Raw genomic sequence first — 21,888 nt, 5'->3', positions numbered from 1 at the left:
CTTCACGTTCGCGCTGCTCTGCTGCCCGTTCCCGCTGGCGCTCGGCGGCGGCGGTGCCACGGCGCCGGAGCCGGCGAGGGGCGCAGCCGCCGCCGCCGCCGCCCCCGAGCGCGGCGTGTGGCAGCTCATGCTGGTCACCCTCGTGGCCTACGTGCTGCTGCCGGTGCGGACGCTGATGGCGGTGGTGTTCGGGGCGATGCTCGCCGCGTCCCACTTCATCGTGATCGCGACGTCGGTCACGGGCAGGACGCAGAGGCTGTGGAGACCGGTGAGTGCCGCGCCTGCACCGGTCACCTCAGACATCCCCCCCCCCCCCCCTCGTAGATAAGGGCCACCGTCACGTCACTTTAGTCGTTATCATGTGGAGCAGGTGAGGGGCCCCCGGGGGCCGCTGGGCAACTTGTCCCGCGAGGAGGCTGAAGATCATTCTCGTAAAGTGGAAAACACTCGGAGGGATCTTTAGCTCCGGCATCTCGTGGATGTGGGAAAAGATTTTTTGGAAACGAGCAAAAAGTTTCACTTTGACGCAGCCGAAGTGAACGAGGAGGGGGAAGAAAGGGAAGAAGAGGAGGAGGAGGGGGAAGAAGAGGGGGAGGATGATGAGGAGGAGGAGGAGGGGGAAGAAAGGGAAGAAGAGGAGGAGGAGGGGGAAGAAGAGGGGGAGGATGAGGAGGAGGAGGAGGAGGAGGAGGAGGAGGGGTAAGAAGAGGGGGAGGATGATGAGGAGGAGGAGGAGGAGGAGGAGGAGGGGGAAGAAGAGGGGGAGGAGGAAGAGGAGGATGATGAAGAGGAGAAAGAAGAGGAAGAGGAGGAGGGGGAAGAAGAGGGGGAGGAGGAGGAGGAGGAGGAAGAAGAGGATGATGAGGAAGAGGAGGAGCAGGAGGAGGAGGAGGAGGAGGAAGAAGAGGATGATGAGGAAGAGGAGGAGCGGGAGGAGGAGGAGGTGGAGCAGGAGCAGGAGGAGGAAAAGGATGAGGAGCAGGAGGAGGATGAGGAGGAGGAGGAGGACGAAGAGGAGGAGGAGGAGGAAGAGGAGCGGGAGGAGGAGGAGGTGGAGCAGGAGGAGGAGCTGTCCAGCTTCTGCCGGTGCTGAAAAAAACACCCGGACTGGTCCTTGTGCTGCAGAAGCAGCTGGTTTTGTTGTTTAGGATGAATTCTATAGCCAACAAATATTTGTTGTTAAAGTCTAATTCCTGACTTCTAAAAAACATCCTAATTTTTTATTAAAAAGTGTTTCCAACACCCTGAAAACCAAGTCGACTTTAGAGTTAGTTGACTAAATGAATCGCCAACTATTTTGAGTCGTTTTATGATAGAAAAAAAGTCAAAATCCTCTGATTTCAGCTTCTTAAATGTGAATATGTTCTGGTTTCTTTGCTCCTCTGTGACAGTGAACTGAATCTCTTTGGTGTGAGGACAAAACAAAACATCATCTTGGTGGTTTCGGGAAACACAATCAACATTTTTCACCAATTAATCTATTAATCGAGAAAAGAATCGACAAATTAATTGATAATGAAAATAATCGTTGGTTTCCTCCTTACTAGAAGCTACAATTATCACTTCTAAAAGTCCTATTTGTTTTAATAAATGGGAATTTGTGAGTTAAAAGATATTTTTTTTAATTCTCACAACCACTGATTCATCTCGCGTGGGCTTTTCCAGATCCAAAGATTCATAAGAGTTTGACATGACACATTTCATTCATCAGTAATAAAATGCCATAATTATTATTATTATTATAACAACCTTAGACCCTTTACTTCTAGAGGAAAGGGTTTTTTTTAAAGTTTAAAAAACTTTTCAGAAATGTTTTTTTCCCCTAAATGTCCTTATTATTTACACCATGAAAAAAATATATACAAAGAAAGTTGAGTAGTGCGTTTCTTTGACCTTTTCTGGCATCGACGAACCAAGAGTTCATCGTCCCGAAATGAAGTGAGGATCAATGGCCTCTGATCTGTAATCAATCGTCGTCCCACTGTAGGCAGTCACACACACACACACACACACACACACACACACACACACACACACACACACACACACACACACACACACACACACACACACACACACACACACACACACACACTTCCTGCGGTAATCCACGTGTCCACCCTCTTTCTGCTTCCTATGGATTAAATCAGGGATTGCGGAGTCTTAATCTCACCAGGATGTATGTGTGTGTGTTCATAACTGTGTATATTTCATTGTGCCCCATGTTCACACACGTGTTTTGTCCACTCTCGTTCAGACATGTCCGCTCTTGTTTCTCGTGTGTGCGTGTGTGTGTGTGTGTGTGTGTGTGTGTGTGTGTGTGTGTGTGTGTGTGTGTGTGTGTGTGTGTGTGTGTGTGTGTGTGTGTGTGTGTGTGTGTGTGTGTGTGTGTGTGTGTGTGTGTGTAGCTGGTGGCCAACGCCGTGCTGTTCGCCAGCGTCAACGTGTCGGGGGCGTTCGTGAGGATCCTCACCGAGCGCGTGCAGAGGAAGGTCTTCCTGCAGGCTCGCAACTGCATCGAGGAGCGGCTGCGGCTGGAGGACGAGAACGAGAAGCAGGTGAGACGTGTGATGAAGTTCATGCACAAACTCAAACAAACACCAACGCACGAGGTAGAGACGACGGCGACGACGACGTGCATCCAACACGTTTTTTCGTCAAATTGTTCAGCGTCTCGAGAAGTTGTTGTTTTTTTTCTTCTTCAGGTGCCGATGTGTTCTAACAACGTGCCCACGGGCAGCGAGTTACTATGACAGCAGCTATTTAAGGAAAGAACAATTACTGTGGCACATGCGCCATGCCTGCGCCACAGGTTCCCCCCTCCTCCCCCCTCCTCCTCCTCCTCCTCCTCCTCGATTTAAACTGAGTTCACCATCAGGCAACTTTTAACACATGAAACACTTCACTTTGTGTTATGCACCACACCCTCTTCTGCAGTATCAATTGTCCCTCGTATACAACACACACGCACGCACACGCACACACACTTCTGTAGATTAGACGGTGATATGCCGTGTTTTTCTTTTCCCCCTCCGTGGTAACGGGCTCCCTTCTGACAGGTAATTACACAAGCAGATTGCTTTCGTGGCCCCTTCCTACTCCAATAAAGGTCACAGTTTATCTGGGTGAGGGGGAAACACACACACACACACACACACACACACACACACACACACACACACACACACACACACACACACACACACACACACACACACACACACACACACACACACACACACACGGACCCCCGATTCAGATCTGTCATCAGTCCACGAACAAGAATTCTCAGAATTTCACCCGACGCATCGCGTCGTTTTCACTCGGCTGTGTGATCTGGATTGTTTGTTTGCTCTGATCTGGATCCATAGGTTTGTATCGATTGCCGAACATGTGTAGGCTGTGTGTGTGTAGGCTGTGTGTGTGTGTGTGTGTGTGTGTGTGTGTGTGTGTGTGTGTGTGTGTGTGTGTGTGTGTGTGTGTGTCTGGGTGGGAAATAATTGACTTCTCGGTTCAATAGCAATCTCACAAGCCGGAGGCAGAGTGTAGTTTCCTCTCTTAGACTCATGTGAAGCAGGGACATTAGTCAAGGAAAAAAACAAAACACACAAAAAGAAAACTCTGTTCCTAATTTAACAATGTCCCCCCCCATCTCCAATAAGTCGTCACGTCTAAACAACAAACCAGGAGGCGAATATCACATCTGTGTCTGCGTGTTCTCTCCGTGTGTCTGCGTGTTCTCTCCGTGTGTCTGCGTGTGTCTGCGTGTTCTCTCCGTGTGTCTGCGTGTTCTCTCCGTGTGTCTGCGTGTTCTCTCCGTGTGTCTGCGTGTTCTCTCCGTGTGTCTGCGTGTTCTCTGCGTGTGTCTGCATGTTCTCTCCGTGTGTCTGCGTGTTCTCTGCGTGTGTCTGCGTGTTCTCTGCGTGTGTCTGCGTGTGTCTGCGTGTTCTCTCCGTGTGTCTGCGTGTTCTCTCCGTGTGTCTGCATGTTCTCTCCGTGTGTCTGCGTGTTCTCTCCGTGTGTCTGCGTGTTCTCTGCGTGTGTCTGCGTGTGTCTGCGTGTTCTCTCCGTGTGTCTGCGTGTTCTCTGCGTGTGTCTGCGTGTTCTCTGCGTGTGTCTGCGTGTTCTCTCCGTGTGTCTGCGTGTTTCTTCCCACGGTCCAAAGAGATTGGGAGAATCAATCAAAACTAAATTTGCTCGTAGGTGTGAGCGCGAGTTGTTTGTCTCTACATGTCGGTCCTGTGACACGCCTCCTCCCGCCCACTGCCCCCCTCCATCCCCCTCCCGCGACCCCCAGAGGATAAGTGGTACGGTGGATAATGGGCGGGTGGATGGAAGGTGGGCCAGGATCACCGCAACAAAACAATCCCCACACGAGCTCCACTCGGGGGTTAAAAGCCTCCATCACTCACGTCGTCGTCGACCGCTGAGTCGCTGCTACGACTTCGTCCGTGACACTTTTAAAAGACTTCTCGTCCAAAAGTTAATTTTTTGACCACGAAAAGTAGCTTGCTGCAATAATATTCACTCAAAAGTCCACTTATTGACTTTAATCTGAGGCCTCCCAGAAGCTAGTATGCGTTAACCTGCTGATGAAGACTGATGTGAATGAAAGACGCCTGAAGATTTAACGTTAATGTTCACAATCAGGGAAATGTTTGTCTCCTCGATTAAATATATTTATGTTATGAACGTCGGCAGTTGACTGTAGAAATTCAGAATGTTAAACATGTGAATGAAGCAAGAGCCGTTTCGACCGTTAGGATTTGGTGAAGGAAATATTAACAGTGATGAAAAGGTCAAAGGTCATGCCCAACCATCCCACCTCACCCCCCTTCCCGAAAATATATGACAATGTCATAAAATACCCGTCTTTGGTTGTAAGTCATTATTCCAACAACCCAAGAATACTTTTTTTATTATTTAAAACAGTTGTCACAGTGTGACGTGAGCGAGGAACACGGGGGGGGGGGGTCAAACACGAACCACCAGTTAATACGTCTCCATGACAACTGAACTGACGCCATCCGATGAAGACAGTGACATGTGGCTGAAAGCTTTGGAAAAGAATTCTCAAGAACTAAACATAAGAAGTTTATAAAAAAAAAAGCTAATCTGCAGTCGCATTGTGTTCATGTAAATGTCAATATACACATTTGTGGGGACATTTTTTTTTGTTAAAATTTGTTTTTACAAACTCTCGAGTGTTGTTTTTTCTTCAGTGACTTTAAAGTCAGGTGACACGTGTATGAATATTCTCATCCACTAGTTCAGATTTTGTTCCACAAGTTCTCACATTGTATTCTCTCCAATGTTCACAGATACAGTCTACATGCGTTTGCACTTTTGCAACATATTTACCTAAACTTTTGGACTATCAACAAGTAAAGGTCACATCCGGGTCACGCAACTTGCGTCAGCTGAAAGTATCAAAACTGGACGAAACGCAAGTTATCGGGTTATTTCCACTTTCCATTTGAGGCACCAATCTGAAATTGGAAAAACGAGTCGTTATCCATTTTTTCATTTTGGTTTTGGAAACCAATTGTGAGAAAACAAGTCTTTTTTTAAAAAAATTTGGAAAAACGAATGAACGAATGACACACGGATCATTTCCCTCCACGATTAATCAATCGGGAAAAATTTGTGATGAATCTCCTGTCTTTATTCCTCACGGCTCCAGGAACATGAGCAGCGTTTCATGTCTTTGCTCCACAACTTCTAACACTGCCGTGTCCTCCTCTTCTTCCTCCTCCTCCTCCTCCTCCTCTTCCTCTTCCTCTTCCTCCTCCTCCTCCTCCTCCTCCTCTTCCTCAGGAGCGTCTGCTAATGAGTTTGCTGCCCAGGAATGTTGCCATGGAGATGAAGGAGGACTTCCTCAAGCCACCCGAGAGGATCTTTCACAAGATCTACATCCAGCGTCACGACAATGTCAGGTAACGTGGGGATGGGGGGTGTCATGACAACTGTGGACCTGCGGAGGGGGGAGTGTTTTGATCCAGGTGTCACCCGCTGTGACGTCAAGGTCGGGAATAATAAAGAGCAAATTCAGATTCGCCGTTAACGCCGCCGACACGATCAAACTGCGTGAAGGTTAGAAAAGGAAACGCGTCGGAGCAGCTGTTTCCACAACCAGCAGATTAAAAAAGGACAAAAAGACCAAAGGTCGTCTCCTCAGCTTCATCCACAGTTTGTTGTTTTTAGATTTGTATAAAACAAAAGCTGTGACTATGATATTATTCAGTCATCAAATATGATACACCTCAGTGAGCTGTTGTACTGTTGAAATAACTTCGGTACACTTTGGAGCTGCAACAGTTAATCGATTGATCGCCAACTATTTTGATAATGGATTAATCGGTTCAAGTTGTTTTTTATGAAAAAATTGTCAAAATCCTCTGATTACAGCTTCTTAAATGTGAATAGGTTCTAGTTTCTTTGCTCCTCTGTGACCATTTTATGAACTTAACAACTAATCGAGAAAAATAATCGACAGATTAATCGATTATTTAAATAATCGTTAATCAACATTAAATGTCATAAATGTCAATCGTGTTTCCCAAAACCTCAAGATGATGTTTTGTTTTGTCCTCACACCAAAGATATTCAGTTCAATGTCACAGAGGAGCAAAGAAACCAGAACATATTCACATTTAAGAAGCTGAAATCAGAGAATTTAGATTTTTTTCCCCCATAAAAACTATTTGAAACGATTAATCCCTTATCAAGATAGTTGCCGATTCATTTAGTAATCGATAACTAGGCGATAAAGTGTTGCAGCTGTAGTTGACGTGTTGATGGGACTGACGCTGCGTTCCATTACACCTCGGAACTCGCAGCTTTAACCTCTTTGTTCAAATACGAGAGAGATGTCAGATCAGTAAATCATATGAACACTGATGATTTAGCGCCCCGTCCTTCGCCGGGTCCCGTTCGGCCGGTCGACCTCCGTTGCACTCGCGGTGAGGAGAATTACCGGAGAGCGTGAGAACCTGGCGGCCCCTCGACTCTGGAGCTGATTGGGTTGTTTTTCCCGGCGAGGCCGGTAAAGAGAAAGCGAGAGCCGCTGAGTGTGGGAGGAGTGGAGGGCGAGGTGGCGATGTCAACAGCTGCTCCTGTCGAGAGGCCGTCCTCTCCACTGTCCGTCCGTCTGCTCGCACACTCGCCCGCAGCTCGGGAACGTCGGCCCCCGATCCCCACGGCCGCACTGGCATCCGGCCAAACATCGCCGCCGCCGCCAGCGAACCAGCTCGTCTCCAGGGAGAAGCTGCTGCTCCAAACACACGGAAAAAAACCCCCCAAACATGAGTCTGTTTCTTTTGTTGCCGAGCAGGAGCGGTGACATCTCCCCCATCTGCCCCCCACCCCCTCTTTGACGTGGCCCCAAGAACGTTTGATCGCAACACCTATTAACTTAAGCTCCTCCTCCTCCTCCTCCTCCTCCTCCTCCCCCTCCTCCTCCTCCTCCTCCTCCGCACCAGCACGACCTGCAGCACAGAACCGTTCAGAGACACATTCACACCCGAGCTGCTCACTTCTGTTCGAACAGCGGTCGTGATTCTCAGCTTTGCATAAACATCAGGCTCCGGAGCAGCTACAGTGTAGGAGCTGCCAGAAAAGGAGGAACGACGTCGGCGACAAGAAGTCGGTCACGATGCAGAAGAAGAGCCTCTTCCTGCAGCTGCAGATTCATCTCCTTTGACTTATTGATCCGGATTTAGATGATTTGAAGTACAAATAAAACTTCACGTTCACGGCGGCTGGTATCTGGACGCGATTCATCGTGTTCTCGCGCGAGAGAAAAACAAACAGGAGCACAGGAGGTCGTTTGTTCGTTGGCCTCAACAGAAAACGCTGCTCGTTCACTGTGAACGTGGCGACGTCGTCCTTTCGACAAACCGCGTCGTTCCTCCGTTGCTTGCGCTGCGGTAGGAGTTGAGAAAAGTGTAATATTCAGAAGAACTTACTCACAGAAGTTGAACATATTGTCCATAACTCTGTGTTCATATACGAGTTAGATATAGTTTCATGAGGTGGACCGACCTCCATGTGAGTCTCCATGTTTCTACGTCATGTTGAATACGGTTGTTGAACTAAACGCTCCAGAATACGTCGCGTTCACGTTGAATTTTCAGACGCTGCCGGAAACCGGAAATGTAATCGGCGGTGCGCCGCCATCAAGTGTCCCCTGTCGGTCGCTCAGTCGGTTGCGGTTTGCACCTTTACCACCAGAGGCCGCCAGAAAATTACACACTTGGGCTTTAACTTTTCAAGCAGCAGCCAGCAGGAGAGTTTTTTCCTGGTGTGTGTTCATCTGAGTGTGAAGTTTATTTTCGCATGTTCTTCCCGTTAGCACAAAAAGGCGGCTGCATTTTGTATCCCCCCCCCCGAGCTGGAAGCTGTGATTGGTTGTTGTTGTTGTTGTTGTGACGATTGCGCCAGCACCAAGCGTCAGGCACCGTCAACGTTAAAGCAACGCGTACGTGTGAGCGTTCAGTACAATCAGCAGCGTACGTAATGATTATGATTGACGTCTGTCAGGAACAAAGAAAAACAGTTTTGTCTTTGCAACAAACGTACAGTAGCGGTATTAAACGTACGATATTCACTTTTATTTGCGTTTCCTTTTTTATTTGTAGTTTACTTTTTGTGGTCAAACATGCAGACGTGTGTCCAATATTAGTCCCCAATATCGGTATCTGCCACCAAAATTCATATTGTTCGGGGCTATAACCTCAAACTAACGATCTTATAACCACTGTGAAGAAAATAACTTTGGCAGTAAATGTCGTTTAGTTAAAGCTGAGGCATTTGTTTTCACAGGTCATCATGAAAAACAACGTTTCCGAGTCAACATTATAAAAATGATGACAGCCTGCACAAAACCATCAAATGCAAGTTGTGGTATATTTCAGTCTGGATCTGGATGAAATTTCATTTTTGATCTTGTAAACAATCAACTAACCATAACTCAGAGAACCTGTTTAGTTACGTTCTCGTTGTTCAGCCCTCGTCTCGGCTTTTTCCCCCTCGTGAAATCAAGAGAGACATTTCTGCAGTTCTGTGTAGATCACAGAAACCAGAACTCGGGCATCAAAGAATTTCAAATATCGACTCTACTCACGACCCCAGAGCTCCGGGAAGCCTTCACTTCACAGGGAAGAGTCTTTTCCTTTTTTTGGGGGGGCCCGAGAGTCAATAAGATCCATAACACCTTGTTTTGCTGCCATCTGGCCTCGGAGCAAAGGAACGAGCGTCTGAGGAGCTGTCAACACTTTCCTCCACCCGGTTACAGCAGCTAAGTGATTTATTTAGTGGTCGTTCAAAAAAAGAAAGGCGCTCTTACTCATCAGGGACTGGATCACGGTTCCTCTGCTGCCGCTCGCTTCACATTTGATCTTCATTAGTCCGTTCACCTCGGGGTATTCTGTTGCACCTGCGTTGTATGTTTCTGTGTTTTTACTTCCTGGAGAATCAGAGGAAGAGAGAGAACATTTCAGATTCAAATCTTTTTCTTCTTCTCTCTTTTCTCTCCCGTTTCGCAGCATCCTGTTTGCCGACATCGTGGGCTTCACCAGTCTGGCCTCCCAGTGCACAGCTCAGGAACTGGTCAAACTGCTCAACGAACTCTTTGGGAAGTTCGATGAACTGGCTACTGTAAGTGCTCTTAAAAAAAAAAAAATTACAAGCTGTTTAATTATTATTATTATTACTATATTTATCAGCTTTTAATGCAGTACACTACAAAACAACATCAATGAAAAGAAGATAGAAATAAACGTGTAAATATGAATATAATATATGATAAGTAATATCAATTTAAGGAGACATATTACTTGACGAAACTTTGACGAAATGCTAATACTAGCGCTAAGTGTCTGCTGACACACCTGCCGTCCTCTTGTGGATGCAAACTGCTAATGCTAATGCTAACTGTCTGCTGACACACCTGCCAACCTCTCATGGATGCTAAGTGCTAATGCTAACGCTAACTATCTGCTGACACACCTGCCGTCCTCTTGTGGATGCTAATTGCTAATGTTAACGCTAACTGTCTGCTGACACCTGCCGGCGCCTCGTGGATGCTAACTGCTAATGCTAAATCTGACTGTCTGCTGACACACCTTGCATATTAGACAGCGATTGGTTTTCTGTATTTGTGACGCACCGAATATAGCTTGAACAGGATTCGTTCGAATTTCAAATTACAGAGAAGTGAAACACAGAAATCTCCTTCTCCAGTGGAGGAATGTGAAAACACCAGATACAAAGTCCCCGAAGTCAATGTCAGACATGTTAGAGGAAACTAACTGAAAGAAAAAAAAAAATTTGAGTGGAGGGGGACTTTAAGGAAACAAGGTTTGTGGCCTCAAACATGCTGCTGACAACAACATTGATACCGATGTATAATAAGTCATGGGTCATTAATATTGGCCTCGATTAAATCGATTGCGCTCTTGTGTTTTCAGTTTCGCAGAGACAAAGTAAAGCAGATTTAAATTCTAGCTTCTGTTATGAAATTATGTCACTGAGCGGTCACAGTCGGCCCACGGTGCAGCGAGGCAGGGAGGGAGAGCGAGGCGGGCCAAGCCGCTAGAGACTCCACAAACGGTCGGCGAGCTCCAGTTTCTTTCTGCCCGTTGTTCCTCCGCAAAGAAGCCTCCAAGAAAAAAAGGGAATGTATTATTCAGTCCTGGCTGGAGCTCATTTATTATGCCACCACATCATATATATATATCGATCTGAGAGCGAAAGTAGAACTGTAGAGACTCACTGATGGCGAGGAAGAGAAGGATGAAGTTTAAGAGGGACTGTGTGTGTGTGTGTGTGTGTGTGTGTGTCAGCATAAACTGAACGCCAGTAAGCCTGTGTAGTGTTGTTCTCAGGGAAAGAAGATTAAGTGAGTGATAGGTCATCTGCCGCCAGACTACTGTAATCATAATAACACACACACACACACACACACACACACACACACACACACACACACACACACACACACACACACACACACACACACACACACACACACACACACACACACACACACACACACACACACACACACACACACACACACACACACACACACGACACACACACACGACACACACACGACACACACACGACACACACGACACGCCTCCGTCACCATCGGGTCAAACAGAGGATGAAGTCTCTACCACCGTTAAAATAACCCACCAGGTTATAGACAGACAGAGAAATTGATTTAAAAAATAATAACAATTCAACTCAAGGTCCATTTACAAGCTCTGGGGCTTTCACCCACACCTCATGCTCTTCATTAAGAGACTCACTCCGTTAGTGAGGCTACTGCGTCCACACCAATACGTGAGCTGCCGTTTCCGACCAGCGCCATCTTGGTTCTTTTTGCAACCAGACGTAGGAGTGTGGGGCGTGGCCTGACTGAGCGCTCGCTGTCCGCCTACAACCTTCAACCATGTACTGATTGGACGGTCCACCACCTGTCAATCACACTGTATCGACGCCCCAATTCGGACCATAATGTACAAAATGAACATGGTGTTGTATTGAAGACGACTTGAAACTAGAAATTGAACCATAAACTGGCAAATGTTTACTGACGTTAAGTAGAGTCATTTTCTCAACTGTCGATTATTTTGCTGATTAATCGATCAGTTGTTTGGTTCATAAAATTATCTATTATCTGCAACTATTATCAAAATAGTTGCAGATTCATTTAGTAGTCGATAGTCTACAGATAATCCCATACCTCAATCATGTATGTACATTCTCACAGTTTTTTTAATAATAATTAATTTTATAAATTCTTCACGTACTTTATGTAAACTACAGTCTCTACACATAAAAAATTCTCCACATGTTGAACCTTTTGGGGTATTAGTGCATCATTACTTCAGATTTTCACATGGAGTTTTAGGTCATGCAGAGATTTAAAATATTACATAAAAAAAAACCCCATCAATTTTGTCCACAAAAGAAAAAGAAAAGTCAGCTTCACCACATTCACACTCCGAGTGTGTCGCACGCCTTGACCTCGCCCTTCACCGGGGGTCAAGTGATCTCTTCAGACAGTTTACTCTCTACACACACACGCAGAAGTCACATGATCAGCAGGATTATCCCTCTTGAGTTCATTCTGCATTTCAGCAATCAGTCATGGCTTAACGCCGGCAGCGAGGCAGAGGAAGAGCGCGTTACCAGGTGATGTGTGGCCTGCTATCGATGCTCAGTAAGCCGCTGTTATATGGAAATATTGTGATGAAGATGTATCGTGTGTGTGTGTGTGTGTGTGTGTGTGTGTGTGTGTGTGTTGCTTCTGAATCCTGATTGAGATTCATACCCTGTCGTGTTAGCGAGGAGGGGGGAAAAAAAATGATAATTCACTTTCAAACGGTCTCCGTCACAGCTGCCGAGTGCCGCATGATACACACGCCCCCCCCGGGGGCCTCGACCCTAAACTTAACCATAACAGACACACGCTCCCACAACTCCACCTCCAGCCTAAACCTGACTAAGATGGAAAAGAATCAAGTCGCACTGGAGGGGATTCTTGCCCCCAATTAGACAAACGGTCGCCAATCAGCCGATCAGACTGTTCCTACGGTGCCGGGATAATCCTCCACGTTCCTGAATCCTCATATCCTCCCACGCCAGAATCTTTCTGCTCCCATGAGCAGAAAACCAGAGCGCCCTGCAGCCCGTCTCCTCTCGTCTCATCTCCGCCTCTCACCCTGCAAGTCGTCATGAATCCTCTGCACGTGTGCGTGTGTCAGTGTGTGTGTGTATGTGTGTTCGTCACTCAGAGGCTGCCTGCAGGGTTAAGCTTTGTAGGGTCTACCAGTACGATTTTCTGATGACTGTGTGTGTGATAAAGTGCCAAATGGAACCCCTGTGTGTGTGTGTGTGTGTGTGTGTGTGTGTGTGTGTGTGTGTGTGTGTGTGTGTCTTTGTGTGCGTCTCATCGTTGCTGTGACAAATAGCTGATCTGTCTGGGAATGTGTGGGCGGGATTCTACTTCAAGAGCATGTCGGAGCAATTAGAGTTGGCCTCAACAATACACAAACGCACACACGGCAACACACGGCAACACACGCACACACGATTTACATGAGCAGAGATGCAGCTGCAGCTACAGTTTCTGTACATTTGAGTCTTCACTGAGACTCCGCTGAACTTTTGCTTGTTTCCCAAGAGCAATAATTTTAGAGTCGTCAATTTTTTTTCTTCTTTTTCTAAGCAGAGCTGCTTCTTTAAATTCAAAAAGCAGCAGCAGTGCAGTTATAACTAAGTATGGGCAACTATCTTTTTTTTTCTTTTCATAAATAAAGAATGATGAGAGAATAAATTATTCTGAGAATATCTCACGATATTAAAGGGATAGTTCAGCGATTTTGAAGTGGGGTTGTATGAGTTACTTATGCATAGTTAATATGTGACCTTATGGAGATGGTGATCATCTGTTCAATTGTATGCTGAAGGATGTATTTTTATTTTTATTGAACGGATATATCATTTTTTTAGGTAATGTTTTACAATGTGGCTAAAAGACGTTTCTCGGTGGTCCCCTCTGCTACAGTGCGACTCGGACTTACGCTTCTTCAACTTCTCCTCCAATCTCCATTTTAAATGACATCGCTGATCACCATCTCCATTACGTCACATATTAACTATGCATAAGAAACTCATACAACCCCACTTCAAAATCACTGAACTATCCCTTTAAGGAGAAACCCAACAGTTCCCACAACAAGCAGCACCGAGACTGTGGAGGGAAGGAAAAAAAACACTTGGAGCAGCAGTACCGGACGACTCGGTCGTGGGAGGAACATGTGCCGCGACCGGTCGGTGAGAGGAGGTAACCGTTGTTTTAAGAGCCAGGCTACCGGATTCCACCTGTTTACAGTCTTTATGCTAAGCTAAGCTACCTGGCTACACACACACAGCAGGTAGTAAACATCGCGTCAGTCGCGCGACCAAGGCTGAAAACTCGCCGGTTCTACTTTTATTCGCGCCTTATTAACACAAACAAACTTAATAATTTTCACTCACCAGCTGCTGCGGTTTGTTTCTGGTACTTCCGCATCGCCTCGACGTCACGCGCGCGAGTTGTTTGGCCAAAGGAGCGCGTGACATTTTTCTCTCCGTTAAGTAGTTTGATCTCGCGGTGCTTTCAAAGTCACGTGAACTGTGTTGGTTTTTTATGAAGTGTATATTATTGACTCGTTTTAGTCGAAGGGAAATGTTTATGAGAATATATCTGACCCCTGTTTAAAACATATTTTGGTTTTATAAGCTGTAAATGTTAGATATGAAAAAAATGTAATTATGTTAAGTAGTGGGCGGGGCAAAAGGAGCCTGTTGGCTCTGGGTTAGTCAGACGTCACCTGGTCACAGTGAAGGTAACAGCTGCCGAACTGGCACTTTATGTGTTTACTGTGTTGTTTGTTGATATTGGAATTATTGAGGAGCTCCCTGTTGTGATATGTCGGACCCTTTTTTGTAAAGTATTAATTTCTGTATGCTTTTCTTTTTTCTAACTGCTTTTTCTAGATTTGTGGTGAGCAGTTTCCACTGTTTAAAATATTTTATATTAAATCCTATTTCATTTTTTAAGAGACCTCCTGTTTTCTGTGTCAGTTTCAAACACTTTTTCCTCATCAATGACAATAAAACAAAATCATTGCTTTGCACCATAATATTCCCATTCCCAGTTATTTTATGGACACCTCAAATCCCAGAAGCAGTGAGGGTTACAGTAGGTATTAATCGTTACGTCTTATTGCTTTTGTAACCGAAAGTTTAATTTCCACAGATTTGCTCTCCCGTTATACAATTTCATAATCTGAAATATTGCAAAAAGGACCTTTGACATAATCCAAACCCTATTCACGAGCTATTTCACTCGGAACCAAAACATCACAGACGTTTCGTTATGGCTGTCACCAGAGCTCCAACTCATTGTCTTGGTAACCAGTGGCAACACGTCACTATGGTTTGAGTAACTTTAACCATCTGTTCAGATGATAATCCTACATCTGTCCCTCTCTCTCTCTCTCTGTCTCTGTGCTGCTGCAGGAGAATCACTGCAGGAGAATAAAGATCCTGGGCGACTGTTACTACTGCGTGTCAGGACTGACCCAGCCCAAGGCGGACCACGCCCACTGCTGCGTGGAGATGGGCCTTGACATGATTGACACGATTGCGTGAGTCACAAACATACACACACACACACACACACACATACTGTACAATCCTATACTGTACAATCCTATACGCCTGCAGCGCATCTTCTCTATAACATATAACACCATGTATGTGTGAGGTAAACCATGAGTTTACTGTAATTTGAGTTATTGCCTGTTGAGCTGTTCATGCTAGACATTCACAACAAGTTGAGTGTCTTAATCGCAAAATGCTGAAAAGAAGTGGCGTGTGTATATGTACAGTAAACTAAAGCTATCAAGAGAACAGATAAACATGGAGGGAGAGTTTCAAGTCCTGGTTCTCTCTGAAACTGAGGTTTGTGAATGCCACTTCTTCAGGATTTATGGTAAGATATTTGGATGAGCCTGACAAACCAACATTAATATATTCTTATAAGAACAAATAGGATTTTTATCTTCCTATTTCTACATTTATTGTGCTTAACTGCGTTCTCAGAGCGATTTGAATCAACACAAACGATGTTTGTCTTAATAATGACAACAGACATAATGTGGCAAGATTCCATTTACAATATGAAAGACACACACACGTGCACGTCCACCTCCGGCAGCATGTCCAGCCTTTACCTCGTGTCCTTGTGCGAGCGCTCGTCTGTCATGTTCTTTCCCTGCTGCTCCGTCTGAGTGGATGGATGCTGCTGCAGGAGTCCTTTATCTCAGAGGACAGGTGCTGCCATACACACTCACCCCTCCACACACACACTTGGTCAGCCCTCCACCGCTCTCTATTTCCTTCCCTCGGTTGAGTCCGTGACTCCGTCTCCCCCGTCTGAAGTGGGTGACCTCCTGCTGGTGACGGGGAGCATTGTGTGGTGATTTACTGGAGAGGGGAGGCTTTGGAAAAGTCCTGCTTTATCTGCACTGCAACACGGCAACGAGAAGGTGGCGTGCACCAGCAGCATGCATGCATAAATGTACACACACACACACTCCTGAAGGTTGTCATGTTGGAGATTAATTACTGTATTGTTTACATTGGACCGGAACAAAGTTGTAGTGTTTCTCTCCAACACAAAACGGGGAAAGTCGGCAGAGCTGCTGCCTTCGACCAAAATAATTTCTATCGTTTTTGTCAAAATGAAAAGGCCTCTTGCAGAAGAATACAGTATGTCCACCAAAAAAGACGTTTGTTTTAAATTTGCAATATGCACATGGATCCAGCTTTGTCAAGACACTGCCAGAATGTCTAAACGCAAATATGTATGGTGCTTCTTAAAGGGACAGTAAGCGATTTGAATCCAATACACTTTTTGTAAAAATCTGCGAATGTTTCCTCTCAGTCCACTAGCTGTCGGTTCTGTGTGTGCGCTGAAAAAAATCTTTCTTGTTTTTCGGCTCAGCCCTGGCTCTGTAAAGTGACAACACATAAAAAATGGTGCGGACCGCACCTCACGACGATGTGTGCCGTTTGTAAACATCACTCCGCCACACCTTAAGAGACGCGCTAGCAACAGACGACGTGGTTAGAGCGCGTCCGTCTCTCGTACCCGAGGCTGCAGGTAAAAAAAAAGGATAACAGCACTGGGAGCCTGCTAGCTAGCATCTCTATGAGCAGTGCTTTGAGCTAAATGCTAACACCGGCATGCTAACAAGCTCACATTGACAAATGCTTACACGTCGACGTTTAGCAGGTGTTTCCCATGTCCACCATTTTAGTTTAGCATGTTAGTTGATGGGAATGTCATGTGTTTTGTAATGATGAGACAATGGGAATAATTGAATTGTTGTCCCAATGATGGCGCCAGATTAAAAATTCAGAGGATCACCAACGTTAGTTCACTTCATCCTGATGGGGGCATGAATGCGTTTGAGCCCAAAAAACCCACAAATGTTTGGACCAGAAGAATGTCTGAAACAAATCCAATGGAATTTTTTCCCGTGGTTTATTAATGGTGGCGTGGTTGATAGAGCGGCACTGGCGTGGATACAGCTACACGACTAGCACGGCATCTTGAAACCATGTGCTAACTTTTCACAGAATATCATTGAACTCTATCTGTCGACAAGTTTCGGATGTTGAATGCTTAACAAATTTCAGATTTTAATCGTGACATCTCATACGTGCCCTTCTGCTCCCTGCAGGTCCGTGGTGGAGGCGACCGAGGTGGATCTCAACATGCGTGTGGGTCTGCACACGGGACGGGTGCTGTGTGGCGTGCTGGGCCTCAGGAAATGGCAGTATGACGTCTGGTCAAACGATGTCACGCTGGCAAACGTGATGGAGGCTGGAGGGCTGCCTGGGTGAGTGCTGAGCGTCACACACACACACACGCACACGCACACGCACACACAGTAACCCAGCAACACACATGGAGTGAGGCTTTATGATGTCGTGGCATTAACAGATGGGTAAATTATTTCTGCATATTTATCACAACATTATTATATATCTGATGTTTTCCCTGTATCAACTTTGTCCAGATTATATATTGGTTTTATATTCAGAAGTAGGAGAATGTTCTCAAACCATAAGAGAAAAATGTATCATTTTGATTTATCTTCAGAAGTACAAACATGCATAAGAAGCCCATTCGTAAGACGCCACATTTGTAATTCATGACTAAGCATCTCATAAATATTGCATACATATCTTGCTGTGACAAGATTTTTTTAAAATTATAATTACGAGGTCAGTTTATTAATTATGACTTATGAATTTATTAGATTGTTATTATAAGATCTAAACATATTTATATACAAAAGCTGTACCCAGAAAATCTGTTAATATAATTAGAAACAGATTTTGCCAAATCAATTTTAGTTACGGTAAAGGGCAATATCACAATTTATTTATTTTTAATTTGTGCAGCCTTAAACCCTGTATACCTAAATTGAGCCTAAATATGAGATATATTGTAAATTATTTTAATTATACTTTAACAAACTGCAATATTTTCACATTAGCTCGACATATGCTGAATTCTTCATCATGATAAACATGGCAAGTGTAGCAGGCAGAACGTGCAAACTCCACACAGAGAGACCCCAGGGCACTGTCGCGTACAAACCCAGAACCTTCTTGCTGTGCGGCAATGGTGCTAACCGCTTTATCTCCGTGCCACTCCAGCATTGGTTTTATCTGGATTTTTTACTAGTTTTTTGTACAACAATAAACGTTTGCACAAAGATGAAAACTTATTTGAGGCTCTGGCCGCCAGACGGTGAGTAGCAGGAGTTCATGGCTGGTTTCCGTGAAATTTCTCAGGAGTAATAAAGGATAAAATTGTGTTAACCTTTAGAAAGTCACCTAATCTCATATTTGGTCTTCAAAAGATGTTTCGGATGAAACGATTCCACTTTGATGCGTTTCCTGAAAGAGCAGCTGACAATGTGGCAGACCACTAATATTAAATTAATGCACACTTCCTTCAAGAAAACCTCGTCGACAGTAACAAGCTGATTTGCATTTTATAAGCGGTGAAGCAAGGTCGCTTCTCCGGCTCAATTTGCTCTTGTTTCATGTGAAGTAATAAGGTTTTAGGACTCGTTATGAGATTATTTGAGACCTTCGCGCCTGACTTTTATCAATAACTGGTTTCTTCCTCTCCTTGTCCTCTGTGCTCGGCTTGTGCTCTCAGCAAGGTGCACATCACAAGGACCACCCTGGAGTGCCTGAACGGAGACTACGAGGTGGAACCGGGCTTCGGACACGAGAGACACGCCTTCCTCCAGAAACATAACATAGAGACCTTTTTCATCGTGCCGTCGCACAGACGAAAAGTACGCAAGGACGATTTCTCTGTCGTATTTTCTCTCTCTCTCTCTCTCTCTCTCTCTCTCTTTCTCCGTGCACAACCCCGAGAGGCGACACATCTGTCAGTGTTGTAACATTTGATCCTCTGACGCAGCGAGGGAGGCAGGCCGTGTGTTAAGCTGGCATACACATGGCTAGTGTCACTATCTCACACCAACTGTACATGTGCACCGGAGCTGATTGTCGTCTTCTCATGACATCGTAAATCCACAGAAAAAATGGACTCATGCAAAATAAACACGCGATACGTCCAGGTTCTCTGACATGGCACACTCACTGTAAAAAAAAAACGACACTCAAGCCGTTACTTTATTACCATGAATGAGATGATTACTCAAAACATATGAAAGTTCAAGGGTGTCATCTTTTAGGAATGTCACCTCAACATCCCAGTAATCCAAATTATTCTTAGGGGTTAGGATAGGCGTATGCAGTTGGTTGCAATCTGCGACCTCACCAATAGATGTCACTAAATCTTACTTTTAAATGTAGGCCAACACATGCTAACATAGTAAACTAAGTTAACATTCAGCACATGTTAGAGTACAAAGATTGATATGAAGTGAATTGTCCAACAGATATATGAATCTGTTTTTAGTGTATGTCTCTATTTTTTTATGACTAGCTTAAACTAATCCCCTTTTTCTCAAATTAATTTCATTTTCCAATTGTATGGTTATTTTATTTTTTGCTGGATGTTTGTGTATGTTCTAAAAGCTAAAAGAAATATACGTACAGAATGCAAATTAAGATACCAAATATTAGCACCTCTCACTGTTGATGATGTGCTCACGTGCTAACCGTAGATATGATGACATGCTCAAGACTACTTCATTTCGTGAAAGATGTTGCAATTCTGTTTATGTAATAAGTTGGAAAACATTTAATGTTAAATATTTAAAGGAAGTGCACATAGTGCTGTCGTCAGAGACTGGGAGTGAACAGGAAACACAGCCTGGTTGCAGTTTTTGGGCATGTTTATGTGTTAGATTCAAAGAATTTACTGATAAAAGACTGCAATTTTCTCTGTAACTCTTGGTAGTCTTTATTTCCTGCTCATCTCTTTATATATTTATCTCCTTTTCCAGATCTTTCCTGGTCTGATTCTGTCCGACATCAAACCGGCCAAGAGGATGAAGTTCAAGACGGTGTGCTACCTGCTGGTGCAGCTCATGCACTGTCGGAAGATGTTCAAGGCCGAGATCCCCTTCTCCAACGTCATGACCTGCGAGGACGACGACAAGGTGCGTGACGCCCGTTTATGCTGGAAGAAGACAAAATCCTTTTTAATGGGTTGGTATGTCCATTTGTGAAGCAGTGAAATCCTGCTTGGATTCATAATCTTTTGCTACACAAACACACACGCTCACAAGCTGTAATCTGGATTTATAGATCTGGCAGCATCATATAAGCACTACAGGATGCCTGCATTACACTACTTGTTGAAAAGTAAGCCAGTGGAATAGATATTATGAGCAACCTTTTAATGTAAACTCTCCGCTCTCAAGTGCTCAGTGTGCGTGTTCATGTGTCTTTGTGCAGATGTGTGTGTTTGTGTGTCACGTGATGTTTAAACGTGACTTTGCTTGACTTTTAAATCGCTGTGATGCAGCCGTGAGGGAGTCAGTCACAGCGCTGTGCCGGTTGTGTGTTGGGAAGTTGTCGCTCTGACATCACGTGGGTCTAACTGGCAGAAAGAGTGTATAGTAGCTGTAATCCGCCAAAACCAACCGTGTGTGGGCTCGGCCAGGGTTTAGAACGTCATGATTCTGATGAGGTTGCGCGATGACTGCTGCTGGTAATCACCCACAGCCTGGTATCATCTCCTCTAATAGCATTAGCCACATTGTTACACGATTATCCGAGTTACCAAAAGCCGAGCATTGTGACACTGAGGAATTCCATAATAGAATTATGACGCTGGAAATTGTTCAAATCTGAATCCAACTGCACTGACGGGCACCAACGGGTCTAAATTTTCCATTTGTTCGATACTTGCGCTGCATTTACGGGTGGATGGAGACAATTGGAAAACATCCCTTATTTATGCATCGTTCCAAGAAGTTCGGTTCTCCTGTTGACCATGAAGTCACACCGAATAAACTGCCTAAATTAGCCACTAAAACCAAACTTGTAGAGCTCATACCTCCACCAAAGCCAAACTCTCCCAGACACGTCCGTCCACATTTTCATGCTAACATTAACATTGCAACATGCTTACATGTAGAAATTATACGTGTTAAACTCTGAATATGTTTACATTAATATGGTTATTAACATTGACATTAACAGTTGGAAACAGCACACCTAAAGCTGACAAAGAAGAGCTAAGAGCTAAAGACAGAGTTTGTCTTTGTAAAAGCTACATCAGAGAAAAATCCCAATGGCCTCACCATCTCTCTCACTGCTCGCTGAACAGTTAGCCAATGCGGCGTCCATGTTGTTGATGCCTAACAGCGGTTTTGACTTTTCTTTACTTGCACCAAGCATGAGTGTGGTTATTTTAACTGTGTACTCAACATGTGTTGTGACCACGTACGCGCTCGCAACTTCCGTTTAAAGGGGACTAGCCAACGTTAGCACTAACAGCTGTTTACTTACCAATCCAGCAGAAAGCTTCAGCATTAAACTTCCTTATTTTACTCAGCTGTCGACGGAGGCGGAAAGCAACAGCATGGATGTTAACGCTTGTTTTTCTTCTATTACAACACCTTCTATACTTCTACTGAAGTTAGCTAGCTAACTCCTACTAGCAACCTAACTCCTACTGACTAGCTAACTCCTACTGGCTAGCCAACTCCTACTGGCTAGCTAACTCCTACTAGCTGGCTAACTCCTACTAGCTGGCTAACTCCTACTAGCTCGTTAACTCCTAAAAGCTGGCTAACGTCTACTACCTAGCTA

At 44.9% G+C, this 21,888-nt stretch overlaps 1 protein-coding gene across 2 annotated transcripts in view; it reads left to right on the top strand.

The window, feature by feature from the left end:
• LOC118317718 (adenylate cyclase type 1-like) overlaps nucleotides 1-21,888 on the top strand; it is a 43,739-nt gene that overhangs the window by 734 nt on the left and 21,117 nt on the right. For both annotated transcript variants that reach the window (XM_035646641.2, XM_047336937.1), the window contains exons 1-8: nucleotides 1-268; nucleotides 2,409-2,558; nucleotides 5,818-5,936; nucleotides 9,546-9,657; nucleotides 15,082-15,209; nucleotides 17,313-17,471; nucleotides 18,809-18,950; nucleotides 20,073-20,228. The exon at nucleotides 1-268 is cut by the window's left edge and continues 734 nt beyond it. In XM_035646641.2, coding sequence (XP_035502534.2) covers nucleotides 1-268; nucleotides 2,409-2,558; nucleotides 5,818-5,936; nucleotides 9,546-9,657; nucleotides 15,082-15,209; nucleotides 17,313-17,471; nucleotides 18,809-18,950; nucleotides 20,073-20,228 — 1,234 coding nt within the window. The remainder of the gene's footprint in view (nucleotides 269-2,408; nucleotides 2,559-5,817; nucleotides 5,937-9,545; nucleotides 9,658-15,081; nucleotides 15,210-17,312; nucleotides 17,472-18,808; nucleotides 18,951-20,072; nucleotides 20,229-21,888) is intronic.

The sequence above is a fragment of the Scophthalmus maximus genome, chromosome 13 (assembly GCF_022379125.1).
Source record: "Scophthalmus maximus strain ysfricsl-2021 chromosome 13, ASM2237912v1, whole genome shotgun sequence".
Lineage (NCBI taxonomy): Eukaryota > Metazoa > Chordata > Actinopteri > Pleuronectiformes > Scophthalmidae > Scophthalmus > Scophthalmus maximus.
The sequence above is the reverse complement of the archived record's forward strand: the minus strand, read 5'-3'. Positions and strand labels throughout refer to the sequence as shown.